The following is a 19,740-nucleotide window of genomic DNA, read 5'->3' on the forward strand; positions in this document are numbered from 1 at the left end:
TAAAATATGTTTTGATATTTTTAACACCGTTTTGGTTACTACATGATTCCATATGTGTTATTTCATAGTTTTGATGTCTTCACTATTATTCTACAATGTAGAAAATTGTAAAAATTAAGAAAAACCCTTGAATGAGTAGGTGTGTCCTAACTTTTGACTGGTACTGTACATCATTGGTCACACATCATTGTCAAGTAGAAAGTCTTAATAATAAATAATTTGCTGTTTCATGCCGTGCCATTTGCAGAAGATTTGAAATACATCAAGATATCCTTTTCATTTCAGTTCACAGATTAGTAGTCTCCTTCACTGCCTGTGTGTCTGAAGCCTGGCACGTGGCGATAACAAACCGGTAGTGCATGGACACCTTCTTGAAACAACAATTCCCTGTCTGCCTGTGGTTATGGCTAAAACAGCATCATTTACAGAGATGCAGTGAAAACATACAGAAAGAAATCTGCAGGTTGGTGCAGCACAATGACAAACATAGACCTACAGTATAGCACAGAACACCTCTCAGTAAAGAATTATACAGTATCATATCATATAGAAGCCATATAGAATTGGTCTGCTCATATTACTGCAAATGGACCAATGATCAAAGCCAAGAATTAGATTTGAGGTTAAAACAACACAATACAGATGAGGTTCTCGCGTATTGTGTAATAAATAATGTGATTTCTATGTAAATGGGCGCCATTCAAGCAATAATAATAAGTAATACAAATGACAGTGCCAAGATTAAGGGATGAACAGAGTTTATGAGACAATAACATGTTTCATATTTCAACAGACAGATATTGGCAAATGTTACTCCAGTCTATTTAATAAACAAATCAGAATTAAAATGTACATTCTTAAAATACTTACATTGAGTTGTGCAGACTTTGTGCAATACTGTATACATGTATATTTCTTATAGACCCTGCGTCACCACTAGCATTTTACACTGTGCAATGGGGCAGTGCTTTAGTGCAAAACAAAAGTTGCATGACATTTCTTCTTCCACATCATCAATAATTCATGTTTCCACTTGCGCCTCTATTGAAAACTGCGGGTAGCTCTGATGTGTTTCAGCCTTTCACTGATCTGCTATAAGAGGGCTGCAGAATACACCATAAAAACGTTTTATTTTGTACCAAGCAAAGATTTCAAGCTTAATGATCTGAAGCGTTATTAACTCTAAACAGAAAACAGTTTTTTTTTTTAAAGACCAGCCCTTCAGTTGACGTCCATCACTGACTTAATCCCTTAGGTTGTCAGAGCTATGTGGTTCAGTTACTATCCCCAGATGGCTTTATGAATACTACAAGGTGCGGAAGACACTGACAGTATTTTTCTTCTTACAAAAAATAAAACAAATTACTTAGTTAATTAAATACAGGGAATGCTTTAGTTGGAGGTGTATACATAACTGTGTCATTATGCCTATATAAGTGTATCATCATGACACATGACATAACCAGTCATAACACTTGACATTTTGCTCGATGTGTTAAATGCACGAAGGCATTAAAAAGTGGAGATTGGAGCATGGAGCACATAGCTGTTCATATGGATTAAGTCCATGAACTCTAATAAATGTTTTCCTATGCTAATTGGTGATTATGTCATGAGGTAATGACAGTATGTATACCCCCTCAAAATCAAGATAATTTACCTTAATGTAAGCTTGTCTCAAAAACTGTACTCTCTGGCAAGGTTGACTCATTTTCCAAATAAAGTTAATACATATTTTTTTATTATACTGAATTTAATCCTTTGAAAAAATATTGGCTTAACACCTCTGTGTCAAGCATACATCAATGTTCATGTCAATTTTGCATCAGCAAGTAAGGAGGATTACAAAGAGAAAATGTCATAGCAGCAAGGTATAGGTATCATTAAGGTACACTGTAACACTGTATCTGAGACAAGAAAAACACAAAATCCCAAAACACTTCTCACCAGCAATGAGGTCAAGAGCTTTGTTTCTGTGTGTTTAGCAGGTTTTGTAGTATTTATGTGTGTTTAGTAGGTACTGTAGTATCATTAACCTGTTTGTTTCATGAAGTGATGGGATTTCTCATTGTCTAACATCAGATCGTGTCAATAATAAGTGATGCTCATCAGTGCAGGCGGAATCAACGTGCAATGGGGATATCTCTGATACGAATGTAGATGGAGGAACCATAGAATTGGAATGAATATAATTAGAACCAAATCATTCTCATTCTAATTCTATTGGAGGAACTGTACATCATGGGCAAAGTAGAGTCACTCTCTTCCACAGAGGACAATAAAATACATAAATAAACAGTTACTAGTGTTGTGTTGCAATGAAAGGCTCAATTCCAATGGAGTAAGTTACAATAAAAACAATTGGCTATAGGCCTACAAATAAATGACAATTTTAGGTACCACTAGTTTTTAAAGCCTATAATATAGAATGGTGTGGTGCCTATAATAACCACCTACAATAGACAGTTTGTTGTTGTACTCTAATTGACAGTTTCTCAACAGTTTCTTGTCCACATTGTGACAGAGGACATAACACATATATTGTGAAATATTCAAGTGTTACCAATAAGTTAACTGCGTCTATTCAACAAGCTGCAGTTAGACTCCTGACTGTTGCATGTGTCATAATACTTTAATGCCAAAGTCAATAAGCGGCAGTATTTGCATCCTGAGTAAAATGGAACAGTGTGTATTGTGTCTTTTGTGAAATTAATTCATTTTCAAAATACTGGTTTCCATTGTTTTGGGGATAAGGCTTAATAAGGTTTTATTTTATATAGATTTGATAGATTTGGTTACAACTAATACTACATTACACACAGACCAGTTTAAGCAGTAATGTTTGATTTGGCAGGTCAATGATATGGGGCATTTGGGAATCGGATAAAACATATCTGTAAACATAATAAAAAGTGGCCCATTTGAAACTTGAAGTTCAGAGTGACATATAAATAAACACAGTTGACCAAATTTCAAAGTATGCTGGCTATTGAAGTTTATGAGTTGTACAGTACTAACTAAACGTAAAAATGTTCTTTATGTTCATAAATGTCCTTATCAATATGTTTATAATTAATCATCCAATACGACCGAGGCTTAAGCAAAAACAATTGTGTCCAGCACTCTTTACTCTTGTAAAATGTTAAATGCAACTGGATATTGGTGTATATATCCTTTGAAAGTAACTCCTAATTTCATATTTTTCATTTAAATGGAATAAACAGTAATATCGTAATTGACTGATGTTTTTTCCCCATTTAATTTGTGTAGAGTTAAGAGAAATGTTTTAATCTTAACCCACTTCAGTCCTTAGAACTCTGTTTATTAGACATAATTTATTGGTATACATTCAAAGATACACTATATAGCCAAAAGTATGTGAACACTGGACACCCCTTCAAATTAGTGGATTCGACTATTTCAGCAACACCCGTTGCTGACAGGTGTATAAAATCGAGCACACAGCTAAGCAATCGTCATAGACAAACATTGGCAGTAGAATGGCCTGTACTGAAGAGCTCAGTGACTTTCAACGTGGCAATGTCATAGGATGCCACCTTTCCAACAAGTCAGTTCGTCAAATGTTTTGCCCTGCTAGAGCAGCCCTGGTAAACTGTAAGGGCTGTTATTGTGAAGTGGAAACATCTAGGAGCAACAATGGCTCAGCCGCGAAGTGGTAGGCCACACAAGCTCACAGAACGGGACCGTCGAATGCTGAAGCGGTAATATTTTGTCTGTTCTCGGTTGCAACACTCACTACCGAGTTCCAAACTGCCTCTGGAAGCAACGTCAGCACAGGAACTGTTCGTCGAGAGCTTCATGAAATGGGTTTCCATGGCCGAGCAGCTGCACACAAGCCTAAGGTCACCATGCGCAATACCAAGCATCGGCTGGAGTGGTGTAAAGTTCGCCGCCATTGGACTCTGGAGCAGTGGAAACTCGTTCTCTGGATTGATGAATCTCGCTTCACCATCTGGTAGTCCGAACTGACAAATCTGGGTTTGGCGGATGCCAAGAGAACGCTACCTGCCTGAATGCATAGTGCCAACTGTAAAGTTTGGTGGAGGAGGAATAATGGTCTGGGGCTGTTTTTCATGGTTCGGCATGATAATGCCCCTGTGCACAAAGCGAGGTCCATACAGAAATGGTTTGTCGAGATCAGTGTGGAAGAACTTGACTGGTCAGCACAGAGCCCTGACCTTAACCCCATCGAACACCTTTAGGATGAATTGGAACTCCGACTGCGAGCCAGGCCTAATCGCCCAACATCAGTGCCCGACCTCATAAATACTCTTGTGACTGAATGGAAGCAAGTCCCTGCAGTAATGTTCCAACATCTAGTGAAAAGCCTTCTCAGAAGAGTGGAGGCTGTTATAGCAGCAAAGTGGGGACCAACTCCATATTAATGCCCATGATTTTGGAATGAGATGTTTGACGAGCCGTTGTCCACATAGTTTTGGCCATGTAGCGTATATACAATTTTATGACTAGATAAATCCCCTCTGACTGACAATCATTTTATATTGGTTTCAACTCAGTGAAAGAAAACAGGGAGGGAGAAGTAGTTAATAAAATATTCTGGGGTTCATCTAATATTGATGTTACTATTGTATTTTCACTAGTGAAACAATTACAATCCTTATCAAATATATTGCAGTAGTACAATAAAAACAGCAATGAGGTTATAATGCTTCCAGTCTCAGATCAAATAGCATTCGTAAGAAGCATGAAGGATGTCTGGCTTGGGCTTGTAATGTGGAGAACTTTCTCTGCTCTGTCGTTAAAACATATCTTCCTATCACCATACTTCATGTGGGGATAGTTTAAGATCCGTGAAGAGAATCCTTTGAACTTTCCTCAGGATTCCAGAAGTATACCATGATTTTAGCGTTTTACACAGTACTTCCCTTCAGATGGAATTATTGCACAGCCGAATTCATTTCAGAACTGGTCAACTTCAAGACCATGAAGAACATACTTTTCATTCAAGTAAAAGGTGCACTATACTATGTCATGCCATGGATGGTTAGATTTAATAAGTGACATGTAGACACAGGCCAGGCACTACAAGTGGGCTATGTTTGGCATTGCCTCCTCAAATAGACTCTTGGGGGTGATTGAGTTTTGCTCAAGTTGGCAACCCTAGTTCACCTTTACTCCTGGCATGCCATGGGCCTTTACACGATTAATCCAAAAGTTCAGAAGAGAAACACGTGTGTTGATTAATTCCATTATTAACACACATCGGTAATACCAGCATTCCATCATGACAACATGACTCAGATATAGAGATGAGGTGGGTTTAAAATGTCAATATGCTGAGTATACACAGTTATGTTGAAAGTGTTTAAGGTGCTGCTGACCTGCTAGAAACAAGCTGATGATGAATGTGACCAATTATTGAATCAATAATAAGTAACTGTTTCTTGTCTCCTTTCCCTCTCTCTCAAAGAAAGAGAAGAAATAAAAAAGTATATTGCTTCAGAAAAAAAGCTTTTTCAAAATGTTGTGAGACATTTCATTCACCACTGCTTGGGTTGTTCTAGAGCATTACATAGTCAGTCATAGGTATATTATATATATATATATATATACTGAGAGATGCTGTGAATCCAAGAGATAAATGATCAATGAGGAGTTGTGACTGTGACGAATGTCTGTGACCACACGGTGGCGCTGGTTCATCTCCACCATCCTCCAACCTACCAGCAAGACCACAATGCAATGCAGGCATTGATGTATTTTGCTGGGATAGGGGCTGGAATATCAGTCTGTCACAGTTAACATTAGGTAGTCCAAGGACCCAAGCCTCAGGATGTCACAGAGAGAGAGAAACAGAGAGATATAAGAGAGAGAGAAAGAGAGAGAAGATATGCACAGAAATGCACACACTCTCCCTCCGTCTCGCTTGCTCACCACCGTCTGGTGTCGTAGGGTAATGTTAGGATGGAGGGGGCAGATGGTTGGATGCAGTCCACTCCTCCACTTAGTGGTGATCATTTGCTCTTCCCTGACGTGCTGGAGCCTCCTGCCCCTCCCTCTGCTCTCTCACCCCTCTCCGACGTGTCTGCCTTCTCTGAGCCCTCGCCTGTCTTCTCGGACCCCTCTCCCTTCTCAGACCTATCCTTGTCGGACCTCTCGTCCTCCTCCACCTCTCCTCCCATCTCAGACCTTTCTGACCTGGCGTCTGCGTCACCCTCTGACTTCTCCTTCCTCTCCGAGCGGTCGGGATCTGTGGACGAGGTGGTGGGTTTGTCCCACTTGGCGATCTCCTCGTGTTCAGTTATACTGGTGGTGATGTTAGTGACCCAAGCCTTCAGGTCCTCCTGCAAAAGTGCACCCAGAGACATGGGATTATTAGGGTTTCTACAAAACCAAGAAGCAAGACCAGTAATTTAATCAATAAATCAATCAAAATTATTTTATTTTTTAAAGCCCTTTTTACATCAGCAGTTGTCACAAAGTGCTTTACAGCTACCCGGACCTAAACCCCAAAGAGCAAGTAAAGCAGAAGCGAAAGCACAGTGGCCTGGAAAAACTCCCTAGAAGGAAGGAACCTACTGTAGGAAGAAACTTAGAGAGGAACTCTGCTCAGAGGGGTGGTCTATCTAGCTCTCTAATGGGAGTAAATAATTGATGTTAAGACAGATTAAGCATGTTCATTTTCATCACAGGCATTCTCACCTCATCCTTTGCATGGAAAATATAGTCATTGCCATCATTTTTCCTGTTGGAGAAGAAAGGAGAGAGACATTGTTATGGAATTACCAAGAGTCTATCCTCTAGTCAGGGATTTTAAAGATATTCAAAAGTTTTGAGGTGAAGAAAATAATGATATGCTAAAATAAGGAGTAAGGTGGAGTAAAAAAATATCCTCTTCATCAAGCCATACTTGATAACGAAGACATTTTTCTTCTTCTTGTATCCCATGGTGCTATCACATATACAGACGCTGAGGTCGAGTGGGCTTTCTTCATTGTAAGGTGTGGTGGTGCTCTTGGCGTCCTTGTAGAAAATGATCTCTCCCTTTGACAACACGCAATACAAGTTCACCCACGACTTACTGCAAAACAAGAACAGCTTATTTTGCAACATATGCGTGTTTCTCCTTTCTTCCAAGGTGAATTCATAGTGTATCGATATGTGTGTCATAGTATGTCAATAGAGTACTGTATATATCCCTTAGTGATCTACAGTAACCGTTTAATTCTGTGGTGTGTGTGGTGGGGTGTGTTGTTTGGTGGGGTGTGGTGTGTGGGGTATGGTGGGGTGTGTGGTGTGCGATGTGTGTGGTGTGTAGTAGGGTGGGGTGTGGTGTGGTGAAGTGTGTGGTGTGGTATGTGGTGTTTGTGAATGTGAGTCAGTGGACAGCCCACCTGCTGGGACTCTTTTGCTGGCCCTCAAAGTCGTGTTTGCGGTACAGGAAGCCTTCGTTATGGGCAGTGTGTGAGGGCGGCAAGAGTTGCGCCGGACTCTGGGCCGGAGCCGAGCGAGAGCGCCGCTTCTCCTCAGGCTCTTTGGGGCGGGGTCTCCTGCGGGGTTTGGGGCGGTCTCGGGCGCGCGGGCGCTCGTAGGTCACGGGTGCTGAGAGGCTGCTGGTGGGGCGGTACGTCTCCCCTCGAGCCTGGAACAGACAGGAGAGAGGTGTGTCATTCAGAAAGCCGGCCTGTGTGGCCTAACAAACTGTATCTTCACTATACAAAAACTAAATATAAAATGGCCCCAAGATAAATGTTTCAAAATAGGAAATACTGTTAAATGCATGTGAAATAACTTACTTGTGCTGCCTCTCTCTCCTGGGCCTGCTCCACAATCTCAGCCATGGTGGTGGCTCTCTTCTCTCTGCAATGAGACAGTTTCTGCCATGAGTCACCCAAACAGGGAATATAATCAATACCTTCCAAATCAAAGCTTTTGGATCATGGTGGAAATTGCTGACAAGACACAACTGTTTTTGTAATGAGCATGTGAAATGAGTTGCCACAAACAGACAGCATAGTGAAGAACTGCTGAGGTTATGACCAGGCAGTCCTGGACTCACATTGAGCGTTTGTCAGAGCCTTCCTTGGCTGACTCCATGTCGCTGGAGTCGTCCTGCTTCGGTGTCCTAGCCTTCCCGCTGCCCTCCTGCTCGCTGGACGACTGCCTCTCCAGGCGTCGCCTATAGCGCTCCTGACGCACAATCATTGGCAGCTCGTTGAGCCGTGCCTGGATCTCCTGTTCGCTGGAGGTCTGCCGGCCCAGCTTGTACTCCCTCTCCCGCCGCAGGTGGTCCATCTGGGGGTCGGAGCGGCTGCCGCGGGGGTCCCTTTGGAGCCTGCCATGGAGGAGCTCCAGGCCAGACTCTGGCCCGATCATGTCCACCATGGGGATGTCCCCAAACTGTTCCCTCTGTGCCCTGCTGGCCTCCAGGAGGGGGTTGACAGCCTTGTGGATGTGGTTGATCCTGGGCTGCATGCAGTCGGCTTTCAGATGCTGCCACGCATACGCCATTTTGGGGTCCATGACCCCACCGCTTTGAGGCAGATAGCTAGAACTACCCATACCTCCACTACCTTGGTTTTGAGCCAGGTAGCCTGAACTACCCATAACCCCACTACCTTGGTTTTGAGCCAGGTAGCCTGAACTACCCATAACCCCACTACCTTGGTTTTGAGCCAGGTAGCCTGAACTACCCATACCCCCACTACTTTGATGGTTTTGAGCCAGGTAGCCTGAACTACCCATACCCCCACTACTTAGATTTTGCGCAAGGTAGCCTGAGCTACCCATACCCCCACTACTTTGATTTTGCGGCAGGTAGCCTGAACTACCCATACCCCCACTACTTTGATTTTGCGGCAGGTAGCCTGGACTACCCATACCCCCACTGCTTTGATTTTGCGGCAGGTAACCTGGACTAACCATACCCCCACTACTTTGATGGTTCAGTCCAAGGTAGCCAGAACTATCCACTGGCGGGGGGGCAGTCTGATGGTTCACTCCAAGGTAACTGGAGCTGCTGTCCACACCTCCACCGGCCTGATGGTTTAGCCCAGGGTAGTTGGAACTCTCCAACCCCCCACTGCTGCTCTGATGGTCCAGTCCATGGTAACCGGAGCCATTCATGACAGGGGTGTAGCTGGCCATGGTAGAACCCAACCTCTGGACTGCAGAAGAGGCAGAGGCAGCCATCCCCAGACTGGTCTGCTTGGGCCTGGGCTCAATATGCACCTGGACCATCTGCCTCAGCAGAGTTGAGGTAGCAACGGGAACGGTCGGAGTGAGACAGGACGATGGGAACATCCTCCGACTGGAGAGTGGTGTTGGGGCAGGCTTGCTGCTCTGTTCTTCTCTCAGCTTCTCTGCCTGAAAGTCAAGATTGAAGTGAAGAGTAACACAAAATGTAACAGCGAAACAATTAGCAGGTATGGAGTGGGCAAACTAGACTGGGCAAACTGTACTGCAAAGACCTTTCTTGTCTATTTAATCAAATGTCTGAATAAAACCCTTTGGCTAAGAAAGAAAACAAAATCCTAACAGGTATGTTAGACAACAAACATAAGCAAAGACTTAAGTAAATCTGCTTCGTCATCAGACAGTGCCAACAATGACGAGCAAGTGGTACAGTACAGTAGACTGTCTGTATCTATCTAAAGAAGAGCTTACGTTGGAGAGCTGTCTCAGTGAGCTGAAGCGCTCCTTCCAGGTGGCTGCAGCCTTGCGGAAGGCCTCGTGGCGGAGGATGAGCTGCTCCACCTCGTCAGTCTGGACCTGGGCCTCTCCTCCAGCACCCCCAGCCTCCCTGGAGGTGGAGCTGGAGTTGATCAGGGGCTCCTTGGCCTTCAGCCAGGCCTCCGCCTTCACCGTCTCCTGAGCATACTGGAACTGATCTTTCTCTGTAGAAAGGAAGAAGAGATGGGCATGGTCAATTCAATAGTTCTTATTATAACAAAGTCTTTGAACATTAACCAAAGCTCATATACTGTACACATTTATGCTGAATGGGTATGAATTTGTCTCCCACTGACATCAATTAATGATTTACATGAAAGTTGCAGCCAATTATCTCAACTCTAGGGCTAGGTCAGGGTTCCCCAACTGGCGGCCCCGTGGGCCAGTGGTTTTATTTGGCCCCTCAAGTTTTCTGAGCAAAAAATAATAATTTTGGGAACATAATAGACTGTAAAACAACAGGAATTTCTGTTCTCAAGTATTCCCACACATAATAGAGAGGCACGTGATCGTATACAAATGTAAGCAAGGTTTGAAATTATTATGTTTAAGTCAAATATTATATCTGTTTGGGATTATTGTGACCAATTTGCAGTCTAAATATTATTTGTAATTATGTTCCACGGCTGAATCTAGTTGATGATCACTGGGCTAGGTCTTGTGTTGATGTTGTATCAGATTTATTTGATTGTTGTACTGTTTTGTAATGTGTCGTCTAGTCTAGTCACGTTGAAACCATTGTTGAAGCCCACACACACACACACACATAAATATTCATAGTGAAAGCCGTGCGCTGAGGCACGATCTAAAACCAGTATTTCTCTCGAGCACGAGCCCTTCCATCCTTCCATATTTTAAATGCTGCAGTGCTGCCTGAGAGCTGTTTGTGCTCCCTCCACAGTGCTTGACAGTGTAGTGAGTCACTCACTGCGCTGTAGCTTTTCCTGGTGTTTGTCCCATCTCTCAGAGAGATCCTTCTGCTTAGCCAGGAGTGTGTCCAACTTCTCCTTTATCTGTGGAGAGAGCGCGCGCGAGAGAGAGAGAGAGAGAGAGAGAGAGAGAGAGAGACGGGGAACATTCAAGATTACAAGAAATGTACCAAACGTACCAAATTACAAGAAATGTACTCAACGACAATGTACCAAAATATTTGACAGGGAATTTTATTCATCATCATGTGAGGTTAAGTGATACACCTCCTTACGCACATCATTGAAGACACACAAATACAATCTATTGTTCTTTTTATTTACAATAACACAGCATGAGTGAAATGTGGTTTTGCTGCATAGTGTGTTGTGTACCCACTGGGCACAGATGTCAATTCAATGTCTAGTTTTTATTTACATTTGGTTGAGTTGTCAAATATTGTGAATTCAACGTGAAATCAACAAAAGACGAATTTTATTTATTTATTTATTTGCAAATCCAATGAGTTTTCCACGTCATCATATACATTTTTGGGGTTGATATGATGTGGAAACAACGTTGATTCAACCAGTTTTTGCCCAGTGGGTAGTGTGTTTTTTCTGCATACAGTGTGTTGTGTTGTTTGTGAGGCTGTGTGGTTTTGCTACATACAGTGTGTTGTGTTGTGTTGTGTTGTGTTGTGTGTGATGCTGACCTCCTCAGCTGCTGGGTTGCCTGCGGCCAACAGGATCTTTCCCAGCTCCACACACTGTTGTAGGATCTTACTGCGGCCGTCCATCTTGGCTTTCAGCTCACCGTGCTGTTTCATCATCACCTCCGCAGAGGACGAATCCCTGGCGGAAGCCACCCCATAGGACCAGGTCAGATAGGAGGGAAGCACACCATGTAAAGTGAAGAGAGGGACCTATTACCATTTTCACACTATATCGTTCCGATCTGAACCATACTGTATTGTGCTGGCTTGGATATTTTATTTTCAAGTTGTCCTTTCCAGCATGGGTCTAGCAACTATATGGTGGATACATACTGTAATATGCCAGCGAAGTACAGGCTGGCTCGGCTCAGTTCAGTAGTATATGAAGGGTATGTGTGAAATGTTAGCCAAGTGCTTGGTTAGTGTACTGCGAAACCAGCTGAAGAAAGTAGAGTTAATGAGTGATGTGAATTAAAAAGATGAATCAGGACTACTTAAATACTGAAGACAAAAAACTCCAATCTATTTCCCTCATTTCCCTCAAACAAATTAAACTGAATGGCAGAATACATTTAGGTCAAGGTGGCTAAGCGTTTTATTTTTAAACTAGGCAGTAAAGAGAGCTTTATTGCATAACATGAATGGGACCATCTACACTCTACAGTATGTGCAAGCCAAGCAGGAATTAGCTCAACTAGGGGTGCCTGAATTGGTAACTAAAATAGAAGATTACATATACATTACAGATACATTTCGTTTTTTATCTGTACATTAAGCAGAGCCTATTTCTCAAGTCAAGCATTAGAGGTATGAGATTAACAAAATGGCCGACAATTAGCCTTTAGTTCAGGTAAGGAGACCTTCCATTACTTACCTGGGGTCGTCCCCTCCAATCTGTCCCATGATGCCTTCCATCCACATGAGATGCTCACGCACCACTGAGAAGAACTGCACCTTGTCTGTCACCGAGGTGACCTGCACGCAACTGGCTTCACAGGAAACCAGCAACTCCTTCCATGCTGACATCACTTCCTGTTCCTTGCTCATGATGGCCTCGGCCTTCTCCCCGGCGTAGATGGTCCTCAGCTGGGCCGCGTTCTCCTGCAGCTGCCTTACCTGGAATACCAAACAGGACATGCCTCTGTCATCTCAAATCATCATCTAATCATGGTTGGTCTTCAGTTTAGTTGACAACCAGGTTAATCAGGTGTGCTAGCTAAGGTTGAGGCAAAAGTATGACACCAGTCATACGGTATCTTTCATCTTTGCTACTGTGTCCATAATTGTATTCTGTTTACTGCTCCACTGTGTATCTTGGGGTTAACATCTGTAACATTCTTATGCCCTCCAGGAGAATGACTTATTTGACTGATGGGTGTTAGAGGAGACCCAGAGAGCATTGATGTTCCTCAAGGTCATAAAGGAATTTACACTCACCTGTGAGACAAGCAGCTGGAGGGCGTGCTCAAAGGAGCGCATGAGCCTCTGCAGGGTGGCAGGGTTGGCGATGCTGGCTTGGCACGCCCTCACCTCTGGCAGTTGCCTCATCTTTCCGGCAATCTGAATCAAGACCTACAGCATAGGACAGACAGCCTCGTCATCATCACAAGACAGTCAGAAATAGTACCTCACACATCAGGATAATGGCAAGACTACAGTGTCTACAGTGTCTATGGTCTACCAGCACCTCCAAACATTATGCTGTCTGATGTTATCTAATATAAATCCAGCCAAGCCGTCCTAGGGTTGATTTCACCATTGTACAGGCAGGTCAGGCCTCTCTGCCTAGCTCTGTTTCCCTCTGCCTACATTTCTTTGGGGTCAATCGGTTTCAATTAAACATTTTGGTTAAAGAGGACCTTGATGTTGATTTGGGGGCCTTTGTGCCCTGCCGAGAAAATAATCTTGGGGAAACACTGAGCTGTACCTCTTTGCAGTCGGTGAAGAACTTGTGCAGCTGGTGTGATGCTGTCAGCATCTGTCCTCGGGTCTCCATGAGCTCCAGTAGGTCGGCCCATGACTCGTTCAGTCCGTCCTTCCACTCAGCGATGGTGGCCGCGTCCGTGTGGCCGCAGTCTATCATCTCATTCACCATCTTATTCACCTGCTCCATCCTCTGCTGGCCTATGCTGTTGGTCTCTGAGCAGAACTTGGTGAATTTTTCCTGTAGCATCTGTGTGAGAGAGAGAGACCAGAATAAGTTTGGGACCAAAGTTATAGAGGGCATGTATCATATGTCACATTTCCATTTCATTGACGCTATTTTTATTGCATTTTGTTTTGTCTCATTCTGTTATGTTTTTATGGTGCACTTGGGACTGATTGCGAACATTAATCATCAATTCATTGATTGAATGATTGATTGCCTGATTGATTGATTGACAAACTGACCGTGACATGCTCCAGGTCTTGGCCCAGCTCAGTGGAGCTGGCAACAGCCTCCCGCTCAGTGATCCACTTCTCTAACTCCTCCACCTCTCTGTTGAGCTGGTACATCCAGTACTGCTGCTCCAGCTTAGTCTTCCTGTGCTCCACCATGTCCTTCAGAGACACGTACAGACGGTCTATGTGGGACTGCTGCTTGGTGATCCCCTCACTGCCACAGAGAGAGGGGATATTGAGAGTGTTATTTACACAGTAGACAGTAAGAGAACTGATCATTCACTGACATTTTGTAGCCTATACAAACTGAGACAATTTTATTTGCTCTATGGTCAAATTCCACTAATAAATTAGCCGTTGTTTGTGTGTATCATTGAAGGATGTGTTTAGATCTAGTCTGAGCCTGAGTGTGACTGTCAGTGTGTCTGCCCGTGCCTGTCTGGATGTGCCAGTTCCAGCTGCCTCTGACACTGCTGGGAGAGCATGCCCACTGTTTCAGCGTAGTTCTCCACCGTCGCTTCCAAGGCCAGGTGTTCCTTCAGCAGCTGCAGGGTGCTCGCCTCGTCCTACACAAGAGGGACCTCATATTAGGGACCAAATCCTTGTTCACAGATATATACATTTTACAAACAAACCTTCACCCAGATGTTAATTGTTTGTAAAAGAACAGGCACAGTAGACAAATGATAGTAAAAGTCCTCCTGGAGCACTGTGCACTAACCAACCGGCCAGTCTCATGCCCACCCTGCCAGTTCAGTATCATGATACCATGCCAGCCATACGTACCATACCCTTCTCCTCGCTGATGAGGTGCAGTTTCTGGCCTGCCAGCCAGGACTCGACCTTGGCCGCCTCGCTGTAATACTGCTGGGCCTGCAACACCACATCCAGCATCACAGACCTCCTCTCCGCCTCCAGCCTCAGCACCTCCCAAAGCTGACGCACGTGCACCGCCCCCTCACGCACAAAGTCCACCTCGGGGGTCCGCAGAGAGGCGATGATCCCTGCCCGGTCCAACACCTCCTCCACCTGCGCCCGGCGCCCCTGCAGATCCCTCTGCAGCGTCTGACGGACCAATAAGAGACAGGGGTCATGTTCAGCTGGAAGAAAATGCCTCGAAACGGAGTGAAATGGGGAGGTACTATCTGGGGATGTACTATCGTTTTCCATCACAAAAAATCTGAGGCGGTGTGCCCTACTGAACACAACCATGCTTTAGTGTTGTGGGGACTGTAGTTAGGTCTGAGCTGAGCAGGGATAGTGCTTGATACTGTGCTGTGAGGAGATAGTGTTGTGTGCTTGTATAGAGGTCATCTGTCTCTCACCTGGTTGATCTTGACATGCTGCTGAACACTCTGCAGGTTGTTGCCGTAATCCTTAGAGGAAGCCAGAGGAAGCCGGTCCTGGATCCACAGCTATAACATCAGCAAATTGTCGTCAGTGACTGTCTGTACATACCTATCTCATTGAGAGGAGAGCCTGGTGGTTTAATTGATCAAGGATGGGAGACATATTAAACCTTTGGCCATATAACATAATAAATATTTAGAAAAACATATTAGAGACCTTTTGAGGCCATAAGCTAAAAACAAACTGAATAGATGGAGAGATGAAGTTATACCAGGGAGAGAGGGATAGATAGAGGGTAAGAAAGGCTGGAGGCACCATGGAGTAATGAAGTGTGTCAGTCACTCACTATCTCTTCCTTCAGGTCCTGGGCGACCTGATGCATCTCCTTGGAGGCCAGCAGGATGCGACGTCTCTCCTTCAGGGGCTCGATGAGGCGCACGATGCGGGTCTCCACCACAGCTGGCTGCTCGCTCCCTTCTCCTTCCCCGCCCTTCACCAGGCTGCCTCGCTGGGGGAGGCACACCCCCTGGAGGGATCCTAGTTCCCCCACGTCCTTGTACAAGTCCCCCATTTGAGACTGAGGAAGGCCAGCCCGAGGGAAGGAAAGGTCACGTTAGAGATAGATGATGAGAGACTGATGCCCCAAACACACAGCACATGGGTTTGAACAGCACTTTCAGCTATTTTCTTATGTGTGTGTTGTGTTTCAATGTTATGTAATGGGTTAGACGGCTTTAAGAACAAAGCATACGGTGCATTCTTTAATGTCAACCAGCCTAGTGGCTGGTGGGCAGGGAACTTGGCACAGAAAAATCCCAACAACGGCTTCTATAGCATTAGCAGACAGTAGCATGGATTGGAAAGATTACATAAATTCATTGAACATTTAGTGTTGTGTTACACTCTTAAATGTTGTCTATCACCAAGTTCTGATATCAGTTGTCCAAAGCACAGTCTTTGTCACAAAATAACTGCCTTAAAACAAAAAACATAAAAAACAACCTATAACAGTAAATAGACACCTGGAATTTATGCAGCTGCTCGTTGAAGGTGGGCAGGTGGTGAGCCTGCTCCAGCTGGGGGGGCTGTTTCTCCAGGCCAGAGAGCTGGTGGTCCAGGTCTGAGTAGCTCTTCACCACCGGCTCTGGCTTGTTGTTCTCAAACAGAGCTTGGGCCTTGGCCTTGGTGGTGCTCTCCAGGTCCGTCCAGCACTCCCTGATCTCCTCCAGCTTCTGCTGCACCACCGAGCGCAGCTCCGGCTTCTCATCGATCAGCTCCTGACCCTCCTGAAGGCACATAGAGGAGAGAGAGAGAGAACGGTGGTTACATACAGTATCTACACTACCAAAGTTATTTTCTTAGTTTAGTTTATCCTAACTACTGTCATTTACATGGCCAACAATTCATTTCACCGTTTGTATGGTTAAATATAAGCTGAGGTAGTTCAGGTGATATGCTGTTTTTATCATATACCATTGACGTAACGGTAAAGGCACTCTGCTGGTACTGTGATAAAATCAAACTCAGATGTTAAATAAAGCAATGAACAGTCGGATTTCTCAACTGAGAGATTTCATGCTTCCCTCCAACATGTACACTAGTATAATGTCAGCTTTCCCTTGGAGGGATGTTACTCACTGGCTGTGCTGATTGTTGCCTCATTTAGTAAAGTATGCTGAAAATCTCTCATATATAGGCTACACAATCGCCGTACAGTATTACTATTTGGTGCATAATGCCAGAAAATATGAAATGATTAAACCCATGCCTAATATGACCAGATCTGACTAACAAATCATAGTGTGAAATGTGCAGGATGACTGCAGCAGATGGAAGCATACACAATGTTTCATGTCTCTCTATTGCTGCCTATGCGTAGGTGATCTTCCGTCATGTCATACCTATGTTTACCATGGCCATTTAAAGATGCTTGGTTGTAGGGCAAGCTTTTCAATCAGTTTGATTTTAGGTTGATTTTACATTAATTTCATGAAGATCATCCTGTGTTTGCACACAAGTCTATAATAATAATAATATGCCATTTAGCAGACGCTTTTATCCAAAGCGACTTACAGTCATGCGTGCATAATTTTTTTTGGTGTATGGGTGGTGCCGGGGATCGAACCCACTACCCTGGCATTACAAGCGCTGTGCTCTGCCAGCTGAGCTACAGAGGACCACAAGTCTACAGTGTCTCAATAAACGGCTATGGCTCTCAGTTATCCAAAGCATCATCTTTTCAAGTCACCACAGAAAAGCATAGCACTGTCTCTGTTTAAAGTAGTGCTGAGCGATTAATGCTTTTTGAGGTCGGTTCAGTTTCGGTTCGATTATTAAAAATCAATCACGGTTTTCGATTTCGGTTTCGATTATTTGGGTTGAATGCTGTAACAACACAGAATAAAACAATTAAAAGTCCCATGGTGGTAGTGACTGCCCATTACTGCTTATCACTTATTAACCATAATTTATCCACATTACTTTAATAAAATATTTCAGTTGTTGTGTATATAACATTTGTTTATTTGATTACTTTATTATTTCATTCCAAGTCATCCCATCTCTATAGAACTGCTGCCTATGCTGTCTGACAAAATCACAATTTTGTAGTTCTTCAAAGTAAATAAGGCATACTTTTATGACTGCTGAATGCCAACTATCAATCACTTAGATCATGTATTTTCAGGTAGAGATAGGCTACCTCGCGAAGCAACAGCTGCTCTCTATATCACTATCCTAAATTCTTCTCTCTTCAGTAGCAGGCCTAAAAGAAGCACAGACTGGACAAGTAGATGCGCAATGGATTATGGTCATTGTAGTTAATAACCACGTTTTATGCGCTAAACTATGTAGAATATTGGCCTGTTGGAAACTACAACTCCCTACTACATTGCACAGTTCAGGCTGGATCTGATTTATCTCTAGAGAACCTGTAATGTGAGCATTGAGCTCACAGAAAAAACCTGAACCAAATGGAATTCAAATAATTCAACCGATGTCGGTCAATTAGTTGTTTAAAAACCGAGAAATAACCGATCAGCACTAATCAGGTCATGACCCTAATTAAAAGGTTGTTTAAGAAAAAATAAGACAAACACCCTTTGATTGAACAACCGATGTTGTGTCTGGTCAAAAACACCAAGACAACCCCAAATTTCACATCATTATTTGTTCAAACTCTGGGCTATAACAAATGTGTGGTTCATGTATCATTTTTGTCCCTGAGTTCAAGTCAACTCAAGAGCAAGGCCACGATAGCCCTAGAAATGCCAAAAGGCATTTTTATTTGGACAACGGAGGCTAAAACTTTTAATTTGGCTTTATGCTCCAGCATTTTAGATTTGAGATCAAATGTTTTATATGAGGTGACAGTAAAGAATGTCACCTTTTATTTGAGGGTATTTTCATACATACACTATGTACACAAAGGTATGTGGACTCCACTTCAAATTAGTGGATTCGACTATTTCAGCCACACCCGTTGCTGACAGGTGTCTAAAATCGAGCACACAGCCATGCAATCTCCATAGACAAACATTGGCAGTAGAATGGCCTTACTGAATCGATCAGTGACTTTCAACGTGGCACCGTCATAGGATGCCACCTTTCCAACAAGTCAGGTTGTCAAATTTCTGCCCTGCTAGAGCTGCCCCGGTCGACTGTAAGTGCTGTTATTGTGAAGTGGAAATGTCTAGTCTTGGAGCAACAACAGCTCAGCCGAGAAGTGGTAGGCCACACAAGCTCACAGAATGGGACCGCCGAGTGCGGAAGCGCGTGGAGCGTAAAAATCGTCTGTCCTCGGTTGCAACACTGACTATAGAGTTCCAAACTGCCTCTGGAAGCAACATCAGCACAAGAACTGTTCGTCGGGAGCTTCATGGAATGGCCACACACAAGCCTAAGATCACCATGCGCAATGCCAAGCGTTGGCTGGAGTGGTGTAAAGCTCGCCACCACTGGACTCTGGATCAGTGGAAACGCGGTCTCTGGAGTGATGAATTACGCTTCACCATCTGGCAGTCCGACGGATGAATCTGGGTTTGGCAGAAATCTTAACGGAACAGCATGCAATGACATTCTAGACGATTCTGTGCTTCCAACTTTGTGGCAACAGTTTGCGGAAGGCCCTTTCCTGTTTCAGCATGACAGTTTCCCGGTGCACACAGCGAGGTCCATACAGAAATGGTTTGTCGGTGTGGAAGAACCTGACTGGCCTGCACAGAGCCCTGACCTCAACCCCATCGAACACCTTTGGGATGAATTGGAATGCTGACTGCGAGCCAGGCCTAATCGCCCAACATCAGTGCCCGACCTCACTAATGTTCTTGTGGCTGAATGGAAGCAAGTCCCCGCAGCAATGTTCAAACATCTAGTGGAAAACCTTCCCAGAAGAGTGGAGGCTGTTATAGCAGCAAAGGGGGGACCAACTCCATATTAATGCCCATGAATTTGGAATGAGATGTTTGACGAGCAGGCGTCCACATACCTTTGGTCATGTAGTCCCCCCATTTGAAGATGTCATAAGTATTTGGACAAGTTCACTTATAGTGTATTAAATTTAGTTAAAGTTTGTATTTGGTCCCATATTCCTAGCACGCAATGACTACAAAGCATGTGACTCTGCAAACTTGTTGGATACATTTGCAGATGATTTTGGTTTGTGTTTTGGA

At 43.9% G+C, this 19,740-nt stretch overlaps 1 protein-coding gene across 1 annotated transcript in view; it reads right to left on the reverse strand.

Annotated features, from left to right (window-relative positions):
* Nucleotides 1–4,365: 4,365 nt before the first annotated feature.
* The window catches only part of LOC121573587 (spectrin beta chain, non-erythrocytic 4), a 29,560-nt gene continuing 14,185 nt past the window's right edge, over nt 4,366–19,740 (reverse strand). The window contains exons 2-19 of the mRNA XM_041885678.2: nt 16,093–16,356; nt 15,417–15,647; nt 15,046–15,135; nt 14,507–14,785; nt 14,156–14,286; nt 13,730–13,934; nt 13,266–13,511; nt 12,776–12,910; nt 12,213–12,454; nt 11,339–11,477; nt 10,643–10,727; nt 9,649–9,878; nt 8,042–9,348; nt 7,779–7,842; nt 7,377–7,624; nt 6,893–7,063; nt 6,685–6,727; nt 4,366–6,326 (exon numbers count right to left, since the gene is read on the reverse strand). Coding sequence (XP_041741612.1) covers nt 5,997–6,326; nt 6,685–6,727; nt 6,893–7,063; nt 7,377–7,624; nt 7,779–7,842; nt 8,042–9,348; nt 9,649–9,878; nt 10,643–10,727; nt 11,339–11,477; nt 12,213–12,454; nt 12,776–12,910; nt 13,266–13,511; nt 13,730–13,934; nt 14,156–14,286; nt 14,507–14,785; nt 15,046–15,135; nt 15,417–15,647; nt 16,093–16,356 — 4,440 coding nt within the window. The 3' untranslated portion in view covers nt 4,366–5,996. The remainder of the gene's footprint in view (nt 6,327–6,684; nt 6,728–6,892; nt 7,064–7,376; nt 7,625–7,778; nt 7,843–8,041; nt 9,349–9,648; nt 9,879–10,642; nt 10,728–11,338; nt 11,478–12,212; nt 12,455–12,775; nt 12,911–13,265; nt 13,512–13,729; nt 13,935–14,155; nt 14,287–14,506; nt 14,786–15,045; nt 15,136–15,416; nt 15,648–16,092; nt 16,357–19,740) is intronic.

The sequence above is a fragment of the Coregonus clupeaformis genome, chromosome 9 (assembly GCF_020615455.1).
Source record: "Coregonus clupeaformis isolate EN_2021a chromosome 9, ASM2061545v1, whole genome shotgun sequence".
Lineage (NCBI taxonomy): Eukaryota > Metazoa > Chordata > Actinopteri > Salmoniformes > Salmonidae > Coregonus > Coregonus clupeaformis.